The sequence below is a fragment of the Pinus tabuliformis genome, chromosome J, assembly GCF_031772625.1.
Source record: "Pinus tabuliformis cultivar Carrire ecotype Pingquan chromosome J, CPIR1, whole genome shotgun sequence".
Taxonomy (NCBI): domain Eukaryota; kingdom Viridiplantae; phylum Streptophyta; class Pinopsida; order Pinales; family Pinaceae; genus Pinus; species Pinus tabuliformis.
In genome coordinates, this window is record NC_142295.1 from 1,623,203,127 (window position 1) to 1,623,230,846 (window position 27,720).

General features: G+C 37.3%; 1 protein-coding gene across 1 annotated transcript in view; it reads left to right on the forward strand.

Moving 5' to 3' along the window:
- The first annotated feature begins 1,593 nt into the window (after positions 1-1,593).
- LOC149233694 (G-type lectin S-receptor-like serine/threonine-protein kinase At2g19130) overlaps positions 1,594-27,720 on the forward strand; it is a 49,042-nt gene continuing 22,915 nt past the window's right edge. Inside the window, 2 exon segments of the mRNA XM_089382264.1 lie at positions 1,594-1,858; positions 1,959-2,019. Coding sequence (XP_089238390.1) covers positions 1,594-1,858; positions 1,959-2,019 — 326 coding nt within the window.

The window sequence follows — 27,720 nt, forward strand, 5'->3', positions numbered from 1 at the left end:
GGAATTTCCATAATAAATTCAAAGATTGACACTAATGTCCATTCAACATTCACATTCAAGGTTTTTAATGTTTTTGAGAGGTGAAGACAATAGTATTAAGTGAGGGTTTCTATTAAAATATTTAACTACCAAAGAAGTATTGTCGAATACTAGATTTCTTCGGGAAACATAATTTTAAACTATATAAATCTCATTACTCTTATTCAATTCCAGTTCTATGTTTTGACACAACCTTTTGTTTCATTACTAAATTGGAACGGGAGGGTTTGCCTTTAAATCATGTGGAATGTGCTAAATTACTGAAATTGTGTTAGCTAATGGGTATCTATGATGTGATGCACTAAACTTAGCTTGTTTTGTTGCATACATAGGGAATTCCCATTCTAGAGTTGCGTGGCAAAACTGGCGTATTTTTTCCATTTTTCGCTTTAAATCAAGAATTTACACTGGATCTAGATTTGTGCATGATTTGTTTCTTGTTATTTTGATATTGTTTTTGACGTTCTAGATAAATATGAAAATATTTGAACATGAAAGCTTCCTACTGGTGAAACTGTAGGAATCTTGGTTAATTGTATGTGCACTGGGAGGATTCAGCGATGAAGTTCTGCAAGAAGTACTTGGAGCACATGCAAAGGCACTAGGAGTGACTCCCCGGAGTCTCCTACATTGAATTTAAGAAATTGGAGAAAGTTTTCAAGCACTGCACTACTAAATGCCACAAGCAAAGCAACACAGGTCTGTCTTCGGATGAAGGAAATAGTTCCAGTGAGGTCTGTAATATTAATGTAGAGGGAGATGGTGTTTGTAGGACCTTCCACACCTACTATCCTAGTAAGTTCCAGAAGACTCTATTCTTCCTTTCTATAAAACAACGGTTGAATAAATATGGATTTTTTAACACTCACAGAAAAACAAAAAGAGAATGAAATCCCCTGTTTTCGATTATAACCATGGAAGCACATAATTACAGAGTAAAAGAAATAGTTTCCAGCAATTGTTTTTCATTGTTGTAAATTTTTCTTTTATTTTTCTATTCCTGTATGAGAGAATGATTCAATTAGCTTTTATTTACAATTTTTAAATATTTTTTTCTTCTCTTGAAAAATAAAAATATATTTAATAGCGAATGCTTACTTCATATGCATAATTTCTATGAGCTGTGAGTATTTTGCAAAAGAAGTAATTTCTCTCTTCTCCGATGTGAAAGTAGCAATTTCACTTGTTTCTCCTTTCCCTAGGCTACATTTGTAATTTTTTTCCTAGAGAACTTCCTTTAGATTTAGAGCACCACAGATGCATCTACATATGTCAAAATATATTGTTATTTCGGAAGCCAGAAACCATGTAACTACAGCTCAGGGTCATGCTCAATTTCCATTGCTTCTAAATTAATATAGATTGATTTGATTTCCCTGTTGCTTTGTACTGGACTCTATAAAGAATTTTTGCGAAGGTTACTTGAATTAAATTTGATTTAGTTTCTGACTAATTTCAAAGAACTTACATGTTGTTACTCTGATTTAAGTATCAAAATGTATTCAACATATGGAGGCATAAGTTTTGCAAAGTAGCTCAAAGTTGTGAATTAAAATGGGCTCCAATTTGTATCCAGTGTGTGACAAGATGTTCTTTCCATCATTGTTGAATGAGATGGTTGTTGTGGTTTGTTGCTTCAATACGCGTGCAAAACAGTTATTAGAATTGCACCTTGCCACTGGATTTGGGAAGTATCTTGCATTGCTGACAAGTAAAAGGACTAGTGATCACTTTGCAATGATCAAAGAGGGGGGAAATTTAGTAAAATATGCTGCCATAAATGCTCTGGCAATGCAAGATACTGGAAAAGTAGGACAAGGTTTGTCCATATGGACATTAATAACAAGAATTTGTTGATTTTTTTTCTGTAGAATTTTCAATATTAATGATTAATCTCAAGACAAAATACTCTGATACAGGAGTGCATGTTCTCCTTCCTCCATCTCTACTTTATCGTACAAGATTTAGCTTTTTTGTTTTGTTATTTGTAGTTTTACTAGATGAGATTTTTATTTTATGTACTTTCTTTTCATTTCGAGAGATGCTTTAGGTATCTCCTAGGTATGTGGTTAGTTATGTCTAGACTCATGTAGGGGCTACATGACTAGGTCTAGATGCTACTTGTAAGCACATGATTCCAGTGTAATAACCTAGGTGATGATCTACAAAGGGTACTAGTTTATTTGCAGATAATATCTATGTTGAAACTGCCTTTTTGGTTCTTTTGTAAAACCATAAATTGTTTTTGATTGTCAAAGAACTTATCTTTCTCAAATATAAGGAAATAGGTGTATGACCCAAGACCTAGAGGTGTTTGGAAAGAGTGGAAGTCTACCCCCTAACAAAGCACCAGTAGGTTTTTACAAGTAGCCACTTTTGGGTCTTGAGATTGTATCAATAGAGACTGGGCCATTTTAGATTTTCCTAAATCACAATTAAAACATAGGTGCTGAGTAAATTGGGAAAGTATCGTGTTTTTATTGGTATAAGTTCAAACTTAAAATCAAACTCAAATTAGCAATGTTTATACATCAAAATGAACAATTTTCACTTCAAAGATTTGAGTAAATCTAGAGTGCATAGTGTTTTTATTGGTAGAATCCTTAAATGTGGGCATAGTGCAATAAATGATTTATAGAAGTGTCCTAAAATTCTTCCCATTCTCTTTCATTGGTTAGGAAACATTGTTTGATCCAGTCTCTTTGAAATGAGGGCACATATTTTGCTTTAGTTGTGCTTGTTCTGCTGCTACAATTACAATTGTGGATGGTTTGTACAGTGCAAACCCTAACTCTAAATGTCCTCTATGTAGACATGTGAGAATTCTGGTGCAAGTTAATTGTGTTTATTATTAACTTTTTCACTTGTACCTTCACTTTATCTTTTAATATATATATTATCTCTCCTTTTCATTCAATCTAAAACCTGAATTGATTCTAGACAAGGGTTTTTGGCGATGTTGTGTGTTTAGGAGAGTTGAGTGTTTTATTAAGCAAAAGGTACTCACAGAAACTTTCCCATTGTTCACTTCTTCCCAAGACAAAAGCAAAGGGAATATATTGTTTCCACAGGAAAATATCTCTATTTGGTGGATTTATATTTAAACGTATAATATATCAATTTGGTACATGAACAATTATGAATGTGTTCTGCGTCTCTCAACTGTCAGGAGTATTGGGAGCAAAGGCTTTAGAGGGAAAAGGTTGAGTGGCTTTGGCAAGAAAAGTAACATTGGGAAAACCAATGTTGGGCATTCATAGGATTCTAAATCTGGTTCTTCTCAACTTGTTCTTGGACTATACCTCTTCCATTACATGGATCTATCCCACTATTGGTTGTCATGTTGGACTTATTCACTTTCTTGTTCAGGTCTTTTTCTCTCGATCCTCATAGAAATAAGAGAAGGAAAATCAGTTGATATGCATGACACTAACATATATTTCTTACAATCTTTCTGTTGATTCAGAAATTTGATAAACAACGAGTTCATAAACAAATATTCAAGGACAAGAACATAAAGGACGCACAACAATAATCACATTTATTCTGCCATAAAAGACCAAGCTAATATAGATCAGAGTGAGCCATTTGGCATTGAAAATTTGTATTGTGGCTCACAGGAGAAAGCGTTAGATGACGTTATTCAATATGTCATTAATTTTCTTAATGTGTATCGAGTTTTGTTGGACATATCTTACTTCAGAAGCTATTTTCGTATTCAATGTGTTGATTTCTTGAAGGTTTTGCAGTTGATTTAATTTTCATTAAGTTTTCACCTATGCATGTATTTAGAAAATTAAATACACAAAACCTTTAACTAGATTTACAACGAAATTTAATAGAACCCCATGTCACACAAAAATGACACGGAATGTACCCTGGAAACCCCGAAGGGAAAAACCAGCTAGAGTGTTTTTCTTATTCAGTCTTGACAGAGAAATCTGAAAAACAAAATTATAGAACAATAAGTCTTGAATTCTATCCAAGAATGACAGAAAATTTCTACCAAAATTTCCATGCTTAAACAACTTTAGATAACAGCCCTGATTTCTGTGCATAAAAGTGCCAGAAATCACTTTAAATCTCGTGCAGAATTATGTTGTTAATAACAACAATCTACACTTGAAGTCTGTGCCAAAATTCTGCTGAAAATGTCTAGGAAACAGTGCCAAAAACTATAGAAATTTTTAATATTGTAACCCCAACAGAATTGGCAGATAGTGTTTGTTTATTTTTTTCGAGGGAAGAGGTCTACCACATTTTTTCCCACACATGGAAATATTTCCAAGACATAGAGTTGGGTAACTGGTTGTCTTGAAGAACTATCAAATGTACTTAAAGTTTCTTGATAAAAGACAAACCAGCCTTCACACACATTTTTTACATTTTTTAAATGAATTTGGATGCTTAGGAGGTCCATTGTACTATCCCCTTACAAGTTATTCAAAAATAAAGTTAGTCAAGCTTGATGGCTTAAAACTTAAAAGCTAACAAAGCATTTAGAAATCAGAGTTGTCTTTAGTGAGACTTTTTGGACTTTCCGACACCAGAATGCTCTAGAAAAAATTGAGGTGAAATCTTGATCTGTGTTTTTTAAACTGGTTTTTTACTATATATATGGATTCAACACCCTGAAAAAACCCTAGGGCACTTAGATTGTGCAGGGGTTACCCATATGCCAGATTTTAGAGAAATTAGACCGGAAAAACCCAATAGAAAAGCTTCCAAAAAGTCTCACTAAAGACAACTCGTTAGAAATCTCACTTTTCGTTAAGAACTACAACGCTTGAATGACTGGTTAAAGATTGGCTCAATCACACTTGTTTTACATCAAATTCAGGTTGATGTCTACACATAGGATTTCATTTGAAATGTTGTTGTAAACTTCTTCTATGGCAATGAGTCATTAAGAGAATTCATTGAGTACTGGTAAGGAGCAGAAGGCCTATTTTTTACATCTGAATTCTCTTAGCAATGAATATAAAACATTATTTTGTTGTTTCTTGTGGCCAATTTCATATAGATTTGTCTAAAGATGACTTAGCCATTGTGTGTTTCTACATGAACATTTAACTGTATACTAATATAAGATTTTGAATTTTTTTGCTAGAGATATGAAAAAGGATTTTATTTTTTTTTTTTTTGCTAGAGAAATGATTTTTTTTTTTTTTCCAATTTAGCAATCCTATCGGCCTCTCTTTGCACCTTTTGGGGCAATTTCTAGTTTTAGTAAGTTAAAAATATGGTCTACATGATTATAGTTTTTATAAAGATTATATATCATGTGTCAAACATTTTTTTTTTTAAATCAATGGTTGTAATTTTCAAGATTGCCATAACTATCCACATAATTCTTTAAAGTGTGCTAGCTCAATGGAAGAGTGTCTGACTGATCTAAAAATGAGATCTTAGATTAATATTAAGGTATTACAGACTCATGTGCAGGATTTTCCTATATTACTTAGTGCAATGGATCGAAAAGATTGCGAATAATATAGACAATGAGCAGTTAGAGAAACATAACAGACACACACACATAACACAACAAATAATCAAGGAGTTCACCCAAAACTCTTGGGCTACGTCTCCTGGTCCAGCCTTCAGTGGTGACCTCTCTATTATGTCTTCAAGAGCAGAGTTTTACAAATGTGAGCTCAAATTGAGTCTCAACACAACAGGAACAAACAACAGGGTTTTGCTTGAATCCCTCAAGTCTTTCTGAGTACACAGACACTCCCTCTCATTCTCTGTCTCTTTTTTCTCTCTGTCTCAACACTGCCTGCCCCTATCTCTGTCATTCAGTGGCTTTTTTAAGCCAATCGGCACTTGTCTATTCATTTTCCCTTTCGGGCTCTCTGGATCCCGGCCTCTGTCGACACAAATCCCCTCTGAGCATTAAACAATCATTGTTAAACGTCTCCAGGTATGGTGGCCACCTGTTATGAAACGGAAAGGACCCTGGCACATTGAAAATCCCAAAAAAATATCGTTTCTTTGTTTACACAGAGAAATACACAGAAACACTGTAAAATCCACCAAACTGCTATTTATCGGACTTCAAATATCATCAATTCCACCCTAAATTCCATTGGGTCTGCCTTTAAATCACTATCGCAAGTCGCTAGTTGTGGTTTCCTTTGTATATGGGTTTATAGCAAAAAACGCCAAATACATAGAAAATCCGACAAAATGGCTTCATATCGGACTTGAAACATTATCATATCACATTCATAAACCCTTTTGGGTCTGGCCATATGGCATGTTGCATATCGCTTTTGACTTTCGATCATCGATTGCTCCGATTAGCCTTATTGACTATCGACACATCACTGTATCGCATGGTCGCTAGCCTATGGCATGTTGTATTGGCCCCGCTCCTTGGTATCACTGCGATGCAATAATGCGATGCGATATATCGCAATCACATATCACCAATCCTTCCAACCGCAAGCTAAGTCCTTCTGCTGCCATATGAGCGATGCGATATTGCGATTTAATCTGGGTCGTTGATCTGCACGCTTGATTAATGGTCCTCATTAAATCGCGTTGATTGCTATTACGATTTCCATAGGGCCACCTCCAATAGACTCCGCCTGTTGCCTCCGATTGTGATATGCCGATTAGATCTGGGCCGTTGATTGGCCAGATCCGACGGCTCCTGTGCATTGTTGTTTTAGCCTCCGATAGGCTCTGTTTTCACCATTTCTATGTTTTTTTCTTGTCCGATAGTGTTTTACTCCATTCTTGAAGGTTTATCCTTGGCAATAGTTCTCAAGTATTGAAGACTTAGAGGGTTTTTAGGATCCATTTTGGATCACACCTTCCCACTGAAAAGCTTTTGGACCACCAAAAGATGGTTTTTAAGCATTGATCAAGTGAGGATACAACTTCCTCACTTGTCCAATCTCTATCCATTGTGCACTGCTTGGTTTTGAACCTTTGATTCTGATTCTTAGGTACTCAACATCCCCTCTGCGCATAGTTCTCACCTTCCTGTCCAAAACTATGTCTTCTTGCAACTCATTGAGATATTCAGGCAACAGATCATCGATAGAAGGCAACTGAATTTTCTCTTCAAGATCTTTAATCAATGAAGGTTCATACAGTCTCAAATTCTCTGCATTAACGACTGAATATATATGCATATAAGCTAGCAAATCAAGGCGAAAAGCATTTTCACCAATTTTCTCAAGTATATTGAAAGGCCCATACCTTATTGGTTTCAGCTTCTTACCTTCACCTTGCATTTTGTCTTTGTTGATGTACAACCAGACTTGATCACCAACTTGGAAGCTATGCTCAATTCGATGCTTGTCATGCCTTGCCTTGTACTTGGCTTGGCTTCTTTCCAACTATTCCTGCATTGCCTGGTGAATTTCTTGGATCTGTTTAATGAACTTGGTTGCTTTGTCCACATCACTGTGTCCATCAACTACTATGTCTTTACCAAAGACAAAATCCAAGGGAGACTTTGGTATAAAACCAAAACAAGTCTCAAAAATAGATCTCTGAGTAGAAGAGTGCTTGGCACGATTGTAAACATGTTGCACATAACACAAATGTTGGGATGCTTGCTGTAATAGCCTCTGAGAAACTGGATCATTGTCATGTTGACCACCTCTGTTTGACCATCTGTTTGTGGATGGAATGTTGTGCTCTTCTTCAAACTAGTGTCCATCAACTCCCATAGACTTGACCAAAATTTCCCAACAAATCGGGAATCTCGATCAGATATAATGGAAGTGGGTAACCCAAAATGAACCCATACATGTTGAAAGAACAACTTCACTATTTGTTCAGCTGTAACCTACTTGTTACAAGGTATCAAAATACAAATTTTGTTGAACCTATCCACAATAACATATAAATAATCATGACCTTTTCTAGATTTTGGCAATCCCCCAACAAATTCCATGGAAACACTTTCCCAAGGACGAGAAGGAACTGGAAGTGGAGTGTACAAGCCTATTTTTCTATTGCTGGGCTTGCTTTTAGCACACATAGTACACCCTTTAATATATCTAGAAACTGTTTCATGCATTCTTGGCCAATAACAGAACCTTTGTAACTATGCAACTATTTTACTTACACCAAAATGACCTGATATGAGAGAAGTATGTGCTTCTTGGATTATGTTAACTCTTTCAGTTTGTGGAATGCATAACTTTCCCAAATGATACAAGAGTTGGTCCTTAACATATTAATCCAATTCTTATACTTGTTTTCCAAGACTTAAAGTTGCATATACATCTTTAAAATCTACATCTTGGGCATATTGTTCAATGTAGCTTTCATGCATTATTGAGTTATGCTTAAGTATAGTAGATGCATTTATGATTGGTCTTGATAACATATCTGCAACTTTATTGTGTATGTCTTTCTTATATCTGATGACAAGATGAAATTGTTGTAGGAAACCCATCCACCTATTATGTCTTGATTGCTGCAATTTAGTTTGTGAGTGCAAATATTGAAGTGGTTGATGGTCTGTATGTATAACTGTTTCTTTTCTCATTAGGTAATGTTTCCAATTTTTCACACTCTGCACTAATGCATACAATTCATTATCATATGTGGGATAATTAACTACTGCAGAATTAAATGTCTCAGAATGATAACATGTGGGTTTACCGTGTTGCTTCAACACTACTCCCATGGCATAGTCATTGGCATCTGTTTCAATCTCAAATGGACGTTGAAGATCTGGGAGTGCTAGAACTGGCGTTGTACCTTTTTTTTCTTTTAAGGTGTCAAAGGCCTTCTACTATTTGCCTCCCCACTGAAACACCTTGTTCAATCATGTTAAAGCATGTAATGGAGCTGCAATCAAATAAAAGTTAGCAATAAAATTTCTACAATATTGTGTTGCTCCTAGGAAACTCCTAACTTCTATAGCAGATTTGGGTTTAGGCCACTTCACAATGACTTCAACCTTAGAGGGATCTATATTCAATTCACCACCCCCTACAATATGACCCAAACAATTTAAAGATGTTTTTCCAAATTCACATTTTGATAACTTCACATAGAGATTTTCTCTTTTCAACACATCTAAAGTCTTCTTTACATGCTTCAAATGTTCTTCCCATGTTTTATTGAAAACAAGAATGTCATCTAAATATACAATTACAGAATCATCAATAAAAGGTCTGAGTACATCATTCATAACTCTCATGAAAGTGGCAGGAGCATTAGTTAAGCCAAACAGCATAACCAGCCATTCATACAGCCCTTGCTTTGTCTTGAAAGCAGTATTTCATGCATCTTGTTCTGTAACTCTAACCTAATGATAGCCACTATGCAAGTCTAACTTGGAAAAGTAAACTGCTTCTTTCAACTCATCTAATAGAACATCAACGTGAGGAAGAGGATAACGATTCTTGATCGTTATTTTATTCAGTGCTCTATAATCAATGCACATCCTCCACGAACCATCTTTCTTTCTCACCAGTACGATTGGAGATCCACATGGTGATGTGCTTGGCCTGATGAACCCTTTATCGAGTAGCTCCTGTACCTGCTTCTTGATCTTTGCATTCTCTAAAGCAGATAACCTTTTACACTTGTGGCTGTGACTGTTGTTTCATCACCTGAGTCTAACCCCAAGTCTTTCTGAATAGCAGCAGCAATCTTCTTCTTCTTACCACCGAACTTCTTAGGTTTCAGCTCTGGATGCAAAGACCAGTAGTGTTCATCATCGTGTCCATCCTTCTTGCAATGAGTGCATGAAGGTTTGTCCTTCTGTACAGTGTTTTTCTTCCTCTCCTTCCATTTCAGCTTCTTCTTTTCCTTGTTCTTGCTTGCAGAGGGTTTTGATGATCCCCCAATCTTTGGGTTCACATTCTTGCCTCTAGCTTCTAGATGTGTAGCCTGAACTGATACATCATCTAGGCTAGTGGGATTAAACATGAGAATGCCGTGCTTCAAATAGCTATGCAGACCACCTATATACTTCAACAAAGTTACAGGTGAGTCTAGAGATATGCCTAGAGTTAAAGCTCTTTTTCTAAATTCCTGGGTATAACTTTGTACACTTTGGCCCTTTAATTGGAGAAGAGTTTGCCAACTCATCATCACTTGTTGTATATAAGCTAGAGGATAGAATTTTTTTTTGATAGCAAAAACAAATTCATTCCAGGTAGAAAGAATTTTACCATGTCTCTTCAGATTAGCTTGTGTCTTGCCTTCCCACCACACTAGTGCAGTTCCTCCAAGGCGAAGGCTAGCCAGCTGAATCTTTCTCCTTTCTAAATCAATGTTTTGCACCTTTCAATATACATCAATCTATCTAATCCAGTTATCTAGCTTTTCTGCATTTAGTTCTCCATCATAAATTGCCAAATCAAACTTTACATCTAATTTAATCAAGGAAGCTTTCTTCTTTTTCTTATCAAGGCTAGCAGATGATGATGATGAAGGTGATGGTGGAGGAGATGATGGAGGAGGCTTTTCCCCTTTCCCTTTGCCCTTTGGAGGGTCAGCTAGAGAAGGCTCTTCTGCTCCCTTGTCTTGTTTGGGTGTTGAAGTGCTTTCACCTCGACCCTTCTTAAATTCCCGATACATCTCTTCCACCATGGCTCGCACGGGCATAAAACTATTCATGAACTAAGATTCTATTTCCAATGGATTTATTCCACCATTCTCCTCTGAGGGTAGACTCTTCCAATCTCTGGATTAGCCTCTACAAGTTCTCCTTCTCCTAGTTTGAGCTTTGACCTAGTCAGCATACAAAATCCAGCACAAGCTTGTCTAACTTTAACAAAACCAAAACCAAAAGCTCTGATACCACTTGATCTGAAAATGAGATCTTAGATTAATATTAAGGTATTACAAACTCATGTGTAGGCTTTGCCTATATTACTTAGTGCAACAGATTGAAACGATTGTGAATAACATAGACAATGAGCAGTTAGAGAAACATAACAAACACACACACATAACACAACAAATAATCAAGGAGTTCACCCAAAACTCTTGGGCTACGTCTCTTGGTCCAGCCTTCAGTGGTGACCTCTCTATTATGTCTTCAAGAGCAAAGTTTTTATAAATGTGAGCTCAAATTGAGTCTCAACACAATAGGAACAAACAACAGGGTTTTTCTTGAATCCCTCAAGTCTTTTTGAGTACACAGATTCTCCCTCTCGTTCTTTGTCTCCGCTTTCTCTCTGTCTCAGCACTACCTACCCCTTTCTCTGTCATTCAGTGGCTTTTTTAAGCTAATCGACACTTGTCTATTCATTTTCCCTTTCGGGCTTTCTCACTCTCGGCCTCTGTCCGCTCAAATCCCCTCTAAGTGTTAAACAATCATTGTTAAACATCTCCAGGTATGGTGGCCACCTGTTATGAAACGGAAAGGACCCTGGCTCATTGAAAATCCCAAAAAAATATCGTTTCTCCGTTTACACAGAGAAATACACAGAAACGCTATAAAATCCGCCAAACTTCCATTTATCGGACTTCAAATATCATCAATTTTTCCCTAAATTCTATCAGGTCTGCCTTTAAATCGCTATCGCAAGTTACTAGTCATGGTTTCCTTCGTATTTGGGTTTATAGCGAAAATCCCCAAATACACAAAAAACCCGACAAAATGGCTTCATATCAGACTTGAAATATTATCATATCGCATTCATAAACCCTTTCGGGTCTAGCCATATCACATGTTGCATATCCCTTTTGAATTTTGATTGTCGATTGCTCTGATTGGCCTTATCGACTATCGGCATATCGCATGGTCGTTGGCCTATGGCATGTTGTATTGGCCCCGCTCCTTGGTATCGCTGTGATGCGATAATGTGATGCAATATATCGCAATCGCATATCGCCAATCCTTCCAACCGTGGGCTAAGTCCTTCTGCATATGAGCGATGTGATATTGCGATTTAATCTAGGCCATTGATCTGTGCACTTGATCAATAGTCCTCCTTAAATCACGCTGATTGCTATCATGATTTCAATAGGGCCACCTCTGATAGACTTCACCTGCTGCCTCCGAGTGCGATATGCCGATTAGATCTGGGCCATTGATCAGCTAGATCCAATGGCTCCTATGTATTGTTGTTTTAGCCTCCGATAGGCTCTGTTTTCACCATTTCTGCGTGTTTCTCTCGTCTAATAGTGTTTTCCGCCGTTCTTGAAGGTTTATCCTTGGCGATAGTTCTCAAGTATTGAAGACTTAGAGGGTTTTTAGGATCCATTTTGGATCACTGACTTACAAGAAGGAGGTTGGTGGTTCGATTCAACTATGTACTAACATGAATTAATCAACGATTTTGCAGTTTATTTTTAATTAAATGTTTTTATATCGATTTATTTCGATGGTGACATATTTATGGATTCATTGTTTTATATTGTCTCTAGAGAGACAAAAGTGATATTTAAATAAAAAATTTATTGTCTCTAAAGATACAATCGCTAGTATTAAATACATATTGTCTCTAATCCGAGTGTTGTCTCTAGAGAGACAAAAATGAAATTGTCTCCAGAGAGACAAAAATGAAATTGTCTCCTAAGAGACAATAATGCTTGTGTTATATATTGTCTTTATAGAGACAATTTTTTAAGACAATAATCTTTAAGACAATATTTTTTAAAACAATAATTTTTTAGACACCCGCTTAAAGATAATATTTAAGACAATAAAAAGTTTTTTTTGTCTCAAGTTAAGACAATTTACCCAAAAATTGTCTCAAATATTGTCTTAAAACCCCCCTTTATGTAGTAGTGCCAGGTCCCTAAGGATGCAGGTCTATGAGAAATGAATAATAATAATAATAATAATTAAAAAAAAAACGTGAGGAGGCGATCCAAGAGTGCTCGAATTTATAAACAGTCAAAGTGGAGCATGCAGATCGCATTCTAGAGTTCATGGACATACAACCTGGAAAATATTGTGTATGTGTCACAAAAAGCTATGGTAGTCATGGAGGATATAGAAATGATGTTGTTGGTGAAAATCATATGCTTTGGAGGCAATATGAACATTGGAGTGGTACTAGATGAGGCTTTGGAAGGTTTGGACCGATTAGATTTATTGTTACAATTGAAGGTTCAGAAGTTCGCTTCAATATTGAGAATTGTGAACCTCGGATCAAAATGTTAGTGAATGAGGAAAAATGCACGATGTAGAGAATGGCAAGGAAGATAATAAGCATGATGGAAGTGATTGATAGCCATGTAATGCAGTTAGTAATGAGAAAAACCTAAGTCAAGATATGGATTGAGAGATATAGCGAGAGATGGGTTGTATAAAGAAGAGTAAGAATGAAGATGGAGTGGTATAGAGTGAAGGATCTAGTGTGTGATGTGTGAATATCTTAAGGGTTTTGTTCCAAGGTATGTTTATTTTTCTAAAAATTATAAGAATAATGTTCAGGGATACATGTTGAGTAGGAGCAGACATTGTTGTAAGCTCTTAAGATTTTGTTCAGAGATGCATGTAGTGTAGTGGTGCATCGAGTCATCAAATTGCTGAATAGCCCACTTGGATAGGTACTAGGGTGGAAGGTTCATGGAGTCATCAAGTTGGTGAATGTGAGATCTTAAGTGAAATGGTTGCTAAATGATTGGGACCACGTGAATCTCCCTTATTTAAGTTTAAGAGGGGGATTGTTAGGGTGGTTCTGGTAAACTTGTCTTGATCAAGTTACTGGTGGCTTTTGGGCACCTAGTTTATGGGCACCCATGGTTCCTATGGTATTTATCTTGAATGTAGCCTATTTAATGGCCAAAAAAAATCCATGTTAATTTGTCCCAATAGCCATTGGAAACACAACAACAGTGTCTTTATATATCACCACTTCTATTGGTGTTAGGTGATCTTAACAATCCATCAATATGAAGGAGACTTCAATTCTAAATTTAGCTAAGTTTACCTATGGTTTCAAATCTAAGTTTTATTAGATTTACTAAACAACTCAAAATTTAATACTTGTCAGCCTGAAAAATGTCGATAAGCATCCATCCATAATAAGCATCAAAACATCTAACTCATGATACATCTCATATTGCTAGGATTAAACAAATCATAAAAATTAATTATGTTATAACTTTATTCTAAATAAGAATAATTATTACTATTTATAAAATGAATTAAACATAAGATAAAAAATTATAATATTTGTGCACTTAACATTTTTTTAATTAAACTGAAAAATAAAATCCACATAACCACCTTTAAATTATCATGACTATTACTAAATATATTTGGTGAATATTTTATGGAGATTAAATCCCTCCCATCTACCTAATAAATATTGATAATTAAATTAAAAATTTAAAAATCATATTCTAAAAATAAACACACCTCTCAACATAATAATTTACTTTTATATTAAACATTAAAACTTCTCCAAATATTACCAGTTTCTTATTTTATTTATTAATTAAGCCAAAAAAATATTAATCTACTTTACTTGTGAATATTTTTATTTATTTAATTATTTATTTTTCTCTTATCTAAAATACTGATAGGTGAAGGTTATGTTAAAGGAATCTGTACTAAATAGATTTAGTAGAAGGATCGCTTTTTACAAGCTCAACATGGAAAGCCTGGCCCAAAATGTCAATAGAGAATTGAACCTAACACCTTTCATTGACAAAGTTACTATAACAAAAACTCTCAACTAAGCTCAATAGTTTTGATTATTAAATATAAGTAATTTTAATTATAAATGCTTGAACAATTGCATAATTGCATAATTGCAGACAAGTCATGAAGGCAGTCCACCATTAGTGTAGGCATTACTGTATCAATTCTTTCCAATTCAGCGCACAACATCTAAAGGTCGAAACAAATTCATGAACATGTTACACTGGGTTAGAGAAAATGGTGTAGAAACTATTAGAAAACCAAATAGACGCACAAGAATGAAATCAAATCTCATTGATCAAACTGCTTGGAAAACTAGTACATTATATAGGCACACATGGACAACTTATAGGACAATCTAGATCCAAATAATTGAGATCACCAACTCACAACACAAACTATGAAGACACAACTCATGACAGATAGACTCAAACATTGACTATGAGAACGCAAGTCATCAACTCTATCTGAACATATAATTTCTACATTATTCCAATATCCCCCCTTAATGGAGAAATGGATTTTCAGTAATGCCTAGTTGTTGTCTACATATTTCAAAGTTCATCTTTCCAAGAGGCTTGGTAAAGATGTCAGCTACCTTCTCACTTGTATTACAATACACTAAATGAATCTCATTTGATTGTATCTTTTCTCTTACAAAATGATGCTGAACTTCAATATGTTTTGTTTTGGAATGATAAATTGGATTATTTTCCAACTTCATGGAACTCTGATTGTCACATTTGATTCTTGTTAGTCCTCTTTTATTTTATCCAACATCTTCAAGAATCCTCCTTAACCAAATAGCTTCACAAGTTGCATTGGTCAAAGCTTTGTATTCAACTTTTATGGATGACAAAGAAACAATTGGTTGCTTCTCACTGCTCCATGATATTACCCCCAATCCTAAATTGAATACATATCCATAGGTTGATCTTCTGTCATTATGATTTCCAACCCAATATGAATAAAAAAAAACTGCCAACTTAACATCAAATTCATCAATATACAAAATAGCAAAATAAAGTGTTCCCTTCAGATATCGAAGGACTTTCTTTGTTGCTTTCCAAAGGCTTTCACAAAGCTTAGCCATAAATTGACTAAGGATGCTCATAGAATATGTTATATCTGGCATGGTAGTGGTGAGGTAGTTCAAAATTCCTGTTATCACTCAGAAATTTCTCTAGAAGTTATTAGAAGAAAGAAAATGACTGAGGTAACCACAAACCAACTTTTGGGCATAGGCTCTAGCCAACCTAGGATTAGAGAGGACTCTCTCTATATGATTTAGTTTTGTTTGCTAGGATTTCAGGCTAGTTATGAATGTTCTGGGTGTTTTTTATTTGTATTGAAGATTGAGTGGTGGGATCCTTGAAACAGATGGACAAAATGATTTCTCTAGACCATTGGGCTATGGAGTGAACAGAAAGGTAGCAGAACTGGATCAACTCACTAAAGGGAGTGTTCAAAGGGTAAGATAGCAGAGTAAAGTGCAGGTCTTTGGAACAGGGGCCTGAAATGGTTTTAATCAGGGTAAGAGAGAAATTAAGGGTTCTCAGACCGGGATATAAACGAGGAATAGAGGGTAATCAAAAACAAAGGGCAATTAAGAATCCTTTGGCCTAGATTATCAGGAAACAATCTAAACTAAGGAGTAATTAGGAATTCCTTAACTTAGATATCAATTGAAAACATTTATTTTCCTACCTGTTAAAACAGAGTGTAATTAAACAAATTCTCAGAGATATTGTTCCAATTATAGCATTCAGATTCACAAATACAATAAAGATTGTGGAAAAACTTTAAGAAAGATAACAATAACATAAGAGAATACTTTTCTGCACTTCACTCAACACATGAATCCTGTGAAATATCTTGTCTTTATTCATGAATCTAGCTTGCTGGCTCAGTCAATGATACAATAACTTTACAGTCTTTTGATCAAGAAGTCTATAGAAATGTCTAAGAATCCACCTACATACTTCGAATTGTGAAGTATTTATACAAAAATTATTACAAAATATCTCAAACTAACTTGATATTTAATTTAGGAAATCAAAATATCTTCTTGCAAGAAGATAGAGACAGCTATTGAACTGCTTTCATGTTGTCCCATTTATTGTGGTACTGCTGGCCTTTATGGTTTTATTTTTAGCTCTTTATGCTCTTTTCTGTTTCAACTTTCACGAAGGAGGCTTTAGTCACTTTTGGCTTTCATCTGATACTCTTTGACCCTACTGGCCTGCCTTTATCTTTTCACCTAGTTGTTTTGCTTTTACCTTTTTACTGTATTTTCCTTACAGTAAATCAGTCAATTTTTCCCACCATTCAGCATCAGGTAATTTGATTTTCAATATCCTTCTATATATTTTATCTGCCTCGGTGTACTTATCAAAAGTAGGTTTAGTGATGAATAAGTGTTTTACCTCATGCTGGAGGAAAAACAAGTTTTCAAACGTTTGGTAAAGAACCTTGCCTGTTGGCAATGCCTTTATTGATGATGTACTAGCCTGTTCTTTAGATAGCTCTCTGATTTTGTTGTCGTAATCCTACTATGTCATGATCTTGTCATTGATGAACAAGGGGCTGGGTAACCCATTCTCTCTCAAAATTTGAAACTTGGCCATAAATCTATCAACTGCTACCTGCATATTTTGACACTTGTCCTCCAAGTTTAACATTAAGTTTCTCTTGGAAAGGCCTTTCTCATCTCCAAAATGGTTTATGTCTTGTCTTATATTTCCAATTCCTGAAGTTCATACCTGTTTTTACTATTGAGGAAGTGGATAAGTCTGGTTGCATATTCATGCATGTATCCTAACTCTTCCTTGACTCTTTGGATAGCTTGTATAGCTATCTTTATTAGATCTATCTATTCAAAACTTACTTGAACAGATGGCCAAATATCATTGACAGAGTCAATTATATTGGCCCATAATAGTTCCTTGGCTTTCCCAAGGGGTTCCTTTAGTGTTAGATCTTTCTCCATGGCCTTTAACGTCACCTGTTTTGAATGTAATTCAGGAGTCTGCAAAAAGACCAAATTCCTCAGATCATAGCTCCGCAAATATCGCGCGAAAAGCTTTGAAATTTGGACCCAAGGTTTAGCGTGATTTATTCTCAAATGGGTTTTTTTTGCGACTTCTGAAACATCACAGAACACAAGTTATAGCGAAAATGCCACGATGACCTGTTTGGAGCAGCGAAACCCTAGAATCCAAAGCTCTGATACCAAATGTTATGAAACCAGCTCAAGAAAAGATAGAAAAGAGAGATCAAAGACTTAGAATTAAGCCTCTTCGAGGGGGAAACCTCCTTTACATTACATAAATGAACAATTCTTCGATGATACAAATGAAAATACCTACTTTCTATATATAGGAGTCTAAGGGGTTATAACATAATCAGAGCCGACATAACAATAATAATGTAAGGGCACAATAATAACAATAGTGGGCTTCTATGTGGCACAATAGTAACAATATGGGCACTACATGGGTACATCAATATAATAAGTGGGTTATACTAACAACAATAGGGGGTTACACTAGTAGTATAGGGGCCTAACAGTCCATCAATTCTTCATGTCTAGTCTGGTTCTCCAAAACTTCCAGTGTTTGGGGGTGTTGCAGCTGAGGTATCTTCAATTTTTTTTTAAGTGCTACAATGTCATCATTCTTCTTCTTTATCAACTATTCAGTGGCTTTAATGTCTTTGGGATCATGTCCCAATTCAATCACTAAGTCTTCCAAAGACTTAATTCTGGTATCTTTGGCCTATGAGGAGGCCTTCTCTAACTGATATTGGGCTGAGATATTGCTCAATGAATTTTGCAACTGATGAGCAGTTATGGCTTTACTTGTGAGGGTGGAGTATATCATTTCTCTAGCCTATTTATGAAATTCAATTTGGTCTATAAAATGAATATCCCTTGCCAGTATCTCAAAATCAATTTTCTTGTAATCTGCTGATGTCCTTGGCTGTTGTGCAGTTGGTTTTATGAAGGACATCTATAGTTTTCCCTCTCTGATGTCGAAAGTTGACATCAACCTGGTCTGATTGGTAGGTGTGAGTTTGAGATACTGAGCATAAGTTTGGGCCTTTAGTTTCTCATTTCTCATCTTGATCTCTTTATATCTATCTTTTATATCCTTATCCTTATCAGCAGGCCTACTGAATGAGGATACTTCTACACTTAGCTGCCTTTCCAAAATCTGGGTTTGTGATGTGGATGGTCCTTGTGTTTCCCCAGATAGAGTTATGCCTTTACTTCTATCCAGCTCAGTATCAGTTATTTCTACTAAGCCTTCCATGTCTTCCGTCTCTAAAACAGGATTTAGCCTAGGCATTTTGCTCTAACTAGTCACATATTTTATATTTTATGTGCCATTCTTGAACTTGAGGATTCCTCCCTGGTCCTTTTGGGGTTCTTTTCCTCATTTTGAGGAGTCTGCATGATAGGAGGGGTGCTCATGGTTCTTTCTAGCTGTTCAAGTACCTGCAGAAATGAGCTCTCATCAAGCTGTCTTTCTAAGTCAATCAAGGTATTCTCTACATCTACCTTTGTACTATCCCTATCTACAAGAGTGTTTTCCACCCACTCAGATTGATTGGCATATCTTTCTATCTCTGGTATGGGGTGATGAATATAAGGTCCCAACTTGGCCTTCTTTCTCAATCTGGTCATAAACTCCTGGGGGTCATACCTCCACATGAAACTCTTTTGGAACTTCATTTGCTGCAAAATTTGGTCTGCCTCCTCCCCTACCTCTCTAGAATTGCAAATGAAGGGGCCTAACTGGTTTTTGACTTTAAATTGTGATCTTTTCTTAGCTGAGACAAAATTGATCTCATCAGAGTTCATTATTTGTCTATAGTACTCTAGAGCAAATAACCTCATGGGGAGGTATTTGGGTAGTTTATATGGTGCAAGATGGCAACCATAGATTCTTATTTATGTGTGATTTTGGTAAAGGTACCAATCTCCCACTTTTCTTTACTTGGACAGATGGAGGACTCTTTTAATATCTTGGCTTATTCTAGGTGGAAGGCTTCCTGTCAGCATGGTCATGACTGGATGAACAAAAGAATCAATGAAATCTGTATAGGTATATGGTGATTGAAACTTGTGGAAGAGTGGGGTCCAGAATATGACAGACCTGGACTGTCCTCTGGTATCCTGTCTTCCGGCATGATCTTGATCTGATGGTACCCTGAGAACCCATCCATGAATGAGTATGCTTCTTGGCTACTAAAATTTTCCAGTACTTCATCTGTGAACGGTGTCGGGAATGGATCGTGTACACAGGCGTCGTTCAACTTCCTGAGGTCCATGCATATTATTAATTTTTCCTTCTGCTTTTTCTCCTGCACTACCATAGGACTCACCCAGTCGGATTCTTCCACTGGCTCAATAATTTCGGCTGCAAGCATTTTGTCTAGCTCTTCGTGGACCTTTCCTTATATTTCGGATTCAAGCAGCAAAGCCTTTGCTTAACTAGCTTCACTTCAAGTTTCAAGGTGATCTTCATCATTCCTAAGTTGCCAATGATCCCTTTTAAATCCGTAATTTTGGTCGGGAAAAAGTCTTGGTATTCGCGGAGTAACTCAGCAACCTTATCCACCATGGCATCATCCCAATAGTCTTCAAGTGTGGCATACTTTGGTTCTGCCTCTGTTCCAATGTTTACCTGCTTCATTTTTAGTGGCGCAGTGATGTCGGGATCCTCAATCAATGGTCCTCGAACCTCGCAACAGCCTTCCATTTCTGGAATGTTAATATTTCATGGGTCCTCATCATCCTCCTCAACATTTACATTGTAACACTCCAGCGCGCAGCTCAGCTGTGTCGCCCATTCTGGTTGAAGCACTTTTATTGGCTCCTGGGGTATTTTGAAGATAGCTACTTTTACTGCTTGTAACGCATCATCAACAGTATCCCACCAACGATCTTCAAATATGAAAGTTAACAAAAATCCCTCACGCAAGATATCCCATTCACTTGTACCATGGCGGAGCTCCGTCTTAGTATAGCAATTCATGGGTATGACATCCAGTTTATGATACAACAAATGCATCCATTCAGGCTATGGCTCTTCCCCGTAGACCTTGGTCCATTTCGCGAGGTGTGTACGTGGATCATCCCATCCGTCATACTTGTCTGCTAGCTGTATCTATGATTTCTCAAATCGTAGGCACATCATCCTTCTACATCTGTGCTAGTCCTCAAAGCTTCTCTAATCTGTAACCCACCACCTTGTGGGTGTAGCGCGCAATGCCCATTTCAGAGCATCGAATTGCTGTTGTTCTGGCACTGCGTTTTCAAATTTGTTCAAGAATTCATCCACCGTTGTCAACACATCATACATAGGCAGATCCCTTACTTCTGTTGTCATGTAGTGTAGTGATCTTACCATCATGTTGCAATTGAGCGTGGTTACCTCGTGTAACTGGTTCTACCATTGTTCTGTTTCCTCATCCGAATCTGATGTGTAGGAGCTTTCGCACTCCCATAAAATCCTGCCATCGGCTATAGGATTTACCCAATCCTATTCCCGAGTGGTTATCTTGTAGATACAGTCTAGCTCGTCATCACTCTCATTGTCGCACACTGGCTCTGTGTAGTGCGCTCCTTTCGCAGGATCTAAGGGTACCACTATGCGTAGTGACTTTTTCTCAAAAATCATTTTGCGCTCCTTTAGATTTATTACTTCGTTCATATTAGTGGACCAATCTATTCCTAGTAGCGCGAGATAGGGATTGTTGTCATCGACAATCTATATCACCTCAAAATCTACAAGTGCACTCACACCTTCGATGTCTACTATTATCCCCTGCAATCTTCCCATCGGTAGGATCTTCTTCTAGTTCACCATTTGTTATTGAATAGGATACCATTGTAACGCAGGCCTGCCCATGCGTTCCCATGTTTGCTTTGGCAGTACATTCGCAACCAATCCGAGATCCAGAATTACTTGATCCATTTCGTACTTGATTTGCGCAGTAAATCTGATTTCCCTTCTTGTTCACAATGCATGCTTTCCAAGTTTCCAGACTACCCGCGGTTCTCCTAACCCAGCGCACCTAGTGATAAGTTCCTGCAGTCCTTTTACAGCCTTGATGTCGCGCAGCAGTTTCATGCATGTCTCCAGAAAGGTAGTGAGCATTGAAGGATCCTTCCCCAGTTCTAGTTGATCCTTACTACCTGAAGTGGAGGCCTCCCTGAAGCTATTCTTAGCTTCCATGAATGTCTCCTTCGTGCACTCCAAATCAAATTCAAGTTCCTTTGTAGGAGCCTTGCGAACCCATGCACTTTCTTCTGGCTGCTTACCTTTGTCATCTCCTATTGTGATACCACTTCGAAGCACTATTTTTATATTTGGGTCCTCTTCGCGTGGCTCAGAGCTCATCATTTTTAGGTTCTGAGTCGAGGGAGGCTGGAGTACTCCTTTGTCGCGCAACCTCACTATCAATGTAGGGAAGTCCTTCGTCTCATGATAAAATTGGGTGCAGTATAAACATGATTCTCTCGTCGGATTCATACAATCGCAGGCGTAGTGCCCTGGCCCTCCACAATTGTAACAAATTAGTTGTCTGCGACCCCTTCCTGGTCCCATTCCACCTCAACCTCGTCTGCGCCCCTAAAATCTAGCATGTGCCATCATTGCATTTGGATTGAGGGCTCGCGTTTCGGTCTGCACTCTATAGGTAGGGGTCTGATCCATCATTACCTCGTAACTTCTGCAGGTGCACTCATCATGGCCTACCAACCTGCAGAAATTACAGAAAAATTGCTAGGATGTCTGCATATACTTCTGTAATAGGTGACAATTATATGTAGTGTGTTTTCCTCCTATCTAACAAATTGTGCACCATAATGTAGGTGCCACGCTTAATCCTGCTTGTGCCTCTGGTCTTAATGGCATCAGCCCTCCTCCCGCCAAGTAATTTGCGAAAACTGGACAGTGGTCCTTGTCATGCCCCTGGCCTTTGCATTTTATGCACCATACCTCCTTGCGCGCCTCTGGCCAAGTTGTCCTATCCTGTTTCAAACTTTGCATTTCCAAACACAAATTTTGTAGTTGCACGTGGATTTGTTGGACCCCGAGACCAGGATCTTGTATTGGGGTCTCGTGCAGTCTCATCGCAATCTCCAAAGCTTCGGCCTGGGTGGATAGCTTCTGCTGTGACAACGCCATCCTTAAATGTGGTGTTAGTGACGCTACAAACCATGCGCGGTGTTGTCCATCTGTCAAGGTCATGTTGGCTTTGTGAATCATACTCTTCAGTCTTTGGTCCATATCCCACAGGGTCTCACCTAGAAGCATCGCGATTTTCTTAAACCTGATAATTGATTGTGTCTCTGATTTTGGCCTGCTAAATTCCCTGTTCAACGGGGCCTGGACATCTATGATCCCCGCATTCAGATGGTCATTAGAATGCTTAATGTACCATGTTAGTGCGCGATCCTGCAATGCGCTTACCAGCGTTGCTTTCTTTATATTGTCATCTACGACTCCTTGTGCTTCCCATACAGCTTTTACCACAAACCAAAATTGGTCTGGATCTTTGTTCCCTACTCCTCTGAATAACAACAATTTTATCGTGCTCGCCATATTGAACTATGGTGGTTGCGGAGGTGGTGTGGGCGGAGATGGAGGTGAAGATGGTGAGACTGGTGATGGTGTAGGTGGAGGTGGTATGTGCAGAATTCGCTGCCTTATCAGACTAATCATTCTTCTCAGAGAGACTTTCGCGAGCTCTTCCTCACTTTCCTTCCGCAGTGAAATCAAGGGAATATTTTCTATCTCTTCACTACCTTCATTTCTATAGATCCTCCCACTTCACATAGTACCAAACATCAATTTATTCATATAACCCGCTTTTCACACAATAGAATTTTAATCCAACTGTTCAATGATTTAATGTACTTACCTCGTGATCCTTTGAGGAAGCGTCGTTCCGCCTCACTGTAGCTGACAGTCGTATCTATCGTGAACTTGGTGATAAACCCTCCTATAATTCAATTGAGCCAATGGTCCATAGCGTGCGCGATCTTATCTTTCGATGCTTCTAGTTTGCGCACCAATTCCAGAGTCCACACAATTGGTTTATCAAGCCTACACCTTCCATGACTGTCTGCTAGCTTCGCGATCCACTCACACAACTCAGAGGGGAAGGATGTAAAGAAAATTTCATGGATTTCCATATATAAGTAGCGCTCCAACCACTGTTCCTTTGATACTCATGGATTCCTATTTTCCTACGCCGCGAACTCGTGAATCTTCCTGTCCAACCACCCTTCAATTTCATTCTTTGTTGGATTCCAATGACACGACATCAGACATCCCTTATGCAAATCCCGGTCCTAGCAATGGAACCATTTGTTGGCTTATTGGGGCTTGACCCAGGTTCGGAGGTGATTTATCCAAACAAATCCTGGTACTACTGGCCCTTTTGGCAACAGTCTGCAGAGCGCGGACTAAGGTCTCACCCGAAGTAGTATGGGAGGGTGCTAAAACCAGATTTCTACACGCTGGAGATGTCTGATGGTTTCAAGTGGTCCGTGGTTCGACCCTGCGCACACGTCGCTACGTGCACTTACCCGTACCTTGCAGCCTGAGATGTTGCCTTCACGCAGCCCTCCTCGGGGGCCGAACAGTGTTATTACCCAAATCCTTACTAGTAGCCCAATATTAGTTGATTAACTTAACTTATTTGTATGCTTCAATTATACTTAACAATATTCACAATTCATATAAGTGCATGCAGTAAATAAACAATATAATTGTAAATGAGATCAACCATATAATAGCACAAGAATAGATACACGAGATTCAGATAAAACTTCTCATTATTATTTTCGTCCTTCGGTTACAGACTCTATTCCACCCTGTGCACACTCAACTGCAGAGGTTCGCGCACTCAGTTGCGGACTCTACTAGGCCTCTATGCACTCAGCTACAGAGCCTCTTCCTACTACTACGACCCAAAATACTTAGACTCTTGCTCTATGCTCGCTATCTTATTTTATCCATTATATTCTATCATCATCGGTTACTTTACAACTTAGAGCCTCACTCTATTTATACAATCCCATGGTCCGCGGACCATGGGTAGGCCAACACTACATTCAAAACTTAGGGCAGACAACCCTATGACTCTAACATACAATTCGCGCTCCGCGCCCGCAATTCATGGAGTCTTTACAATAATATTACTAAAAACTTGGGCTTTGAGCCCCAAAACATGTTGTGGGGGGATTTCCATGCCCAAAAACAAGATATTGGACTAAAGTGACACAAAGGTCTTTAATAAATCCTAGACACTTTACCTAACTGGAGTCAAATGAGAATAAGTCTTTATAAGGCCTTGTAATGTCTAGGTTTAATTTCTCCATTAATGATTTGGGCATTAAATTGTGGGAGGCCCCAAAATCCAACATTGCATTGTGTAGAATTTTGTCATGGATACTAAGGCTAATGTAGAAAGGTGGAACTCCTCCTTCTAATGGTTTTCCATTAACATCTGGATCAAATATGAGTTATGGTTGGTCATCAAACAAGTTGAGTGAATCCTCATTTTCAGCAATGTTTATGGTCTGGGTTATCTGCGATTTATAAGTTTCATTCTTGATGAGTTATGTTAAAGGAACTGAAATCTTTAGCTTTGCTATCTCTCTTCCCAAATTGAATGGCAAAGAGACTTTTTCTATTTGAAGGTTTTGAATTTTGCAGCATGGATTTGTGTAGGCTTATCTTCTTTTCCTTTATTGGGGACCTCCTTATGTGGATTTTCAAATCTGATGTTTTGAGATTTTTCCACTGGTTCCTTAGGTGGAATTGAAGTGGATGGTTGATCAGCAGAAGGTTGATCAGAGGTTATGTCTACAATTGTGGGGCTAGAAGGTTTTGGGTTTTCCCTAGGGAGAATTTGGAGGATTTTTGAAATAGGGGCTTCTTTTATTTTCTTGGGTTGATTTTGTATTGTTTTCTTGGTTTGGTCAAGGACATGAACATTCTTTTTGCTTCTTAGATTATACTGTTTATGCACTTCAAAGATGGCAGAATCATATCCTTGTTTATAATTAAATGATTCCCCAGACTGTATTTGTAATTGTTGTAGCATATACAATTCCTGCTCATCTTGGGTTAGAAAAACAGTGTCCTCATCATTGATTCCCATTAGATTAATTTGTGTATCTTGTTCTGGATCTTCTGGATGGGATGTCTCTGCATAATTTTCTTGAAAAGGAGGCCTGATGTTCTGATCTAGTCCATTTTTCCCAATGTTTTGGTTTTTTCTAAAATTTGGGTTTCTAGCTGGAGGTGCTTGTTGGTTATCCCATTGAGGTTTCCTCTCCATGTTCTCTATTCTATCCATTAGTCTTTCCATACTTTTGGTTAAACTTTCTATTTTAATGTCAGATGGTGAAGTTTCATCCTTTTCAGTTTCTCTCCTTTCATTTCTAACTCTAGCCCTTTTAGCTAACAGATTAGCTTCTACACTAACAACTACACTTTGCATTTCTTCTAATGTTGGGGGGTTTCTTTCCCTAAGTTGGTATGCCATGTCTATGTCAAAACCATCAGGGAACTTTATTAATGCTAAGTCAAGTAGGGGTCTAAGGTATTATTGTTGAAGTTGAAGGGAACAATGGTGAACTCAAAGTAGTGGACAATTGTTCAGAAAGCTCAAGGGTAGTGGCAGTATTAATGGATGATTGTGGAGATTTCAAAATGTACTCGTCAATTGATTTGTTGGCCTATTGAATTTCAAGGTCTACAATAAAATCGGGGTCTAAAATTGTTTCATCGATTGCATTTTTAGATTTTGTTCTAAATAATGAAAGATCAAATTGTACATCAAAGGGGAGTTCTTCTAAAAACAACCATTCATTAGGACATGAATTAGTTTTAACCAATGGTAATTGGCTAACCAAACTTTCTTCTCTTTTAGATTTTCTTGAAATTAGGTTGGGATTATCAACTACTGGGGCAAGGTTTGGATCTGGATTAGCCGTAGTAAAATGAGTCTTCCTAGAAGCCAGAATTTCAAATTTTTTAATTGTTTTTGTTAGATTTTTCAAAATAACTTCTAACAAATAACTTTAAGAGGCTCAAAATGTAGATTTATAATTTTCTTAAAGCTTTAATAGGACTGAGGATTTGATGCTCCCCAGTATGGTTGCCACTATGTTATCACTCAAAAATTTCTTTAGAAGTTATTAGAAGAAAGAAAATGATCGAGGTAACCACAAACCAACTTTTGGGCATAGGCTCTAGCCAACCTAGGCTTAGAGAGGGCTATCTCTATATGATTTAGTTTTGTTTGCTGGGATTTCATGCTAGTTATGAATGTTTTGGGTGTTTTTTATTTGTATTGAAGATTGGGTGGTGGGATCCTTGAAACAGATGGATAGAATGATGTCTCTAGACCATTGGGCTATGGAGTCAACAGAAGGGCAGCAAAACTAGATCAACTCACTAAAGGGAGTGTTCAAAGGGAAAGCCACCAGAGTAAAGTGCAGGTCTTTGGAACAGGGGGGTGAAATGGTTTTAATCAGGGTAAGAGAGAAATTAAGGGTTCTCAAACCGGGATATAAACGAGGAATAGAGGGTAATAAAAAAGAAAGGTAAATTAAGAATCCTCTAGCCTATATTATCAGGAAACAACCTAAACTAAGGAGCAATTAAGAATTCCTTAACTTAGATATCAATTGAAAACATTTATATGCCTAACTATTAAAACAGAGTGTAATTAAACAAATTCTGAGATATTGTTCCAGTTATAGCATTAAAACTCAAAAATACATTAAAGATTGTGGAAAAAATTTAAGAAAGATAACAATAACATAAGAGAATACTTGTCTGCGCTTCGCTCAACACATGAATCCTGTGAAATATCTTGTCTTTATTCATCAATCCATCTTGTTGGATCAGTCAATGATACAATAGTTTTACAGTCTTTTAATCAAGAATTCTATAGAAATGTCTAAGAATCCACCTACATACTTTGAATTGTGAAGTATTTATACAAAAATTATTACAAAATATCTCAAACTAACTTGATATTTAATTTAGGAAATCAAA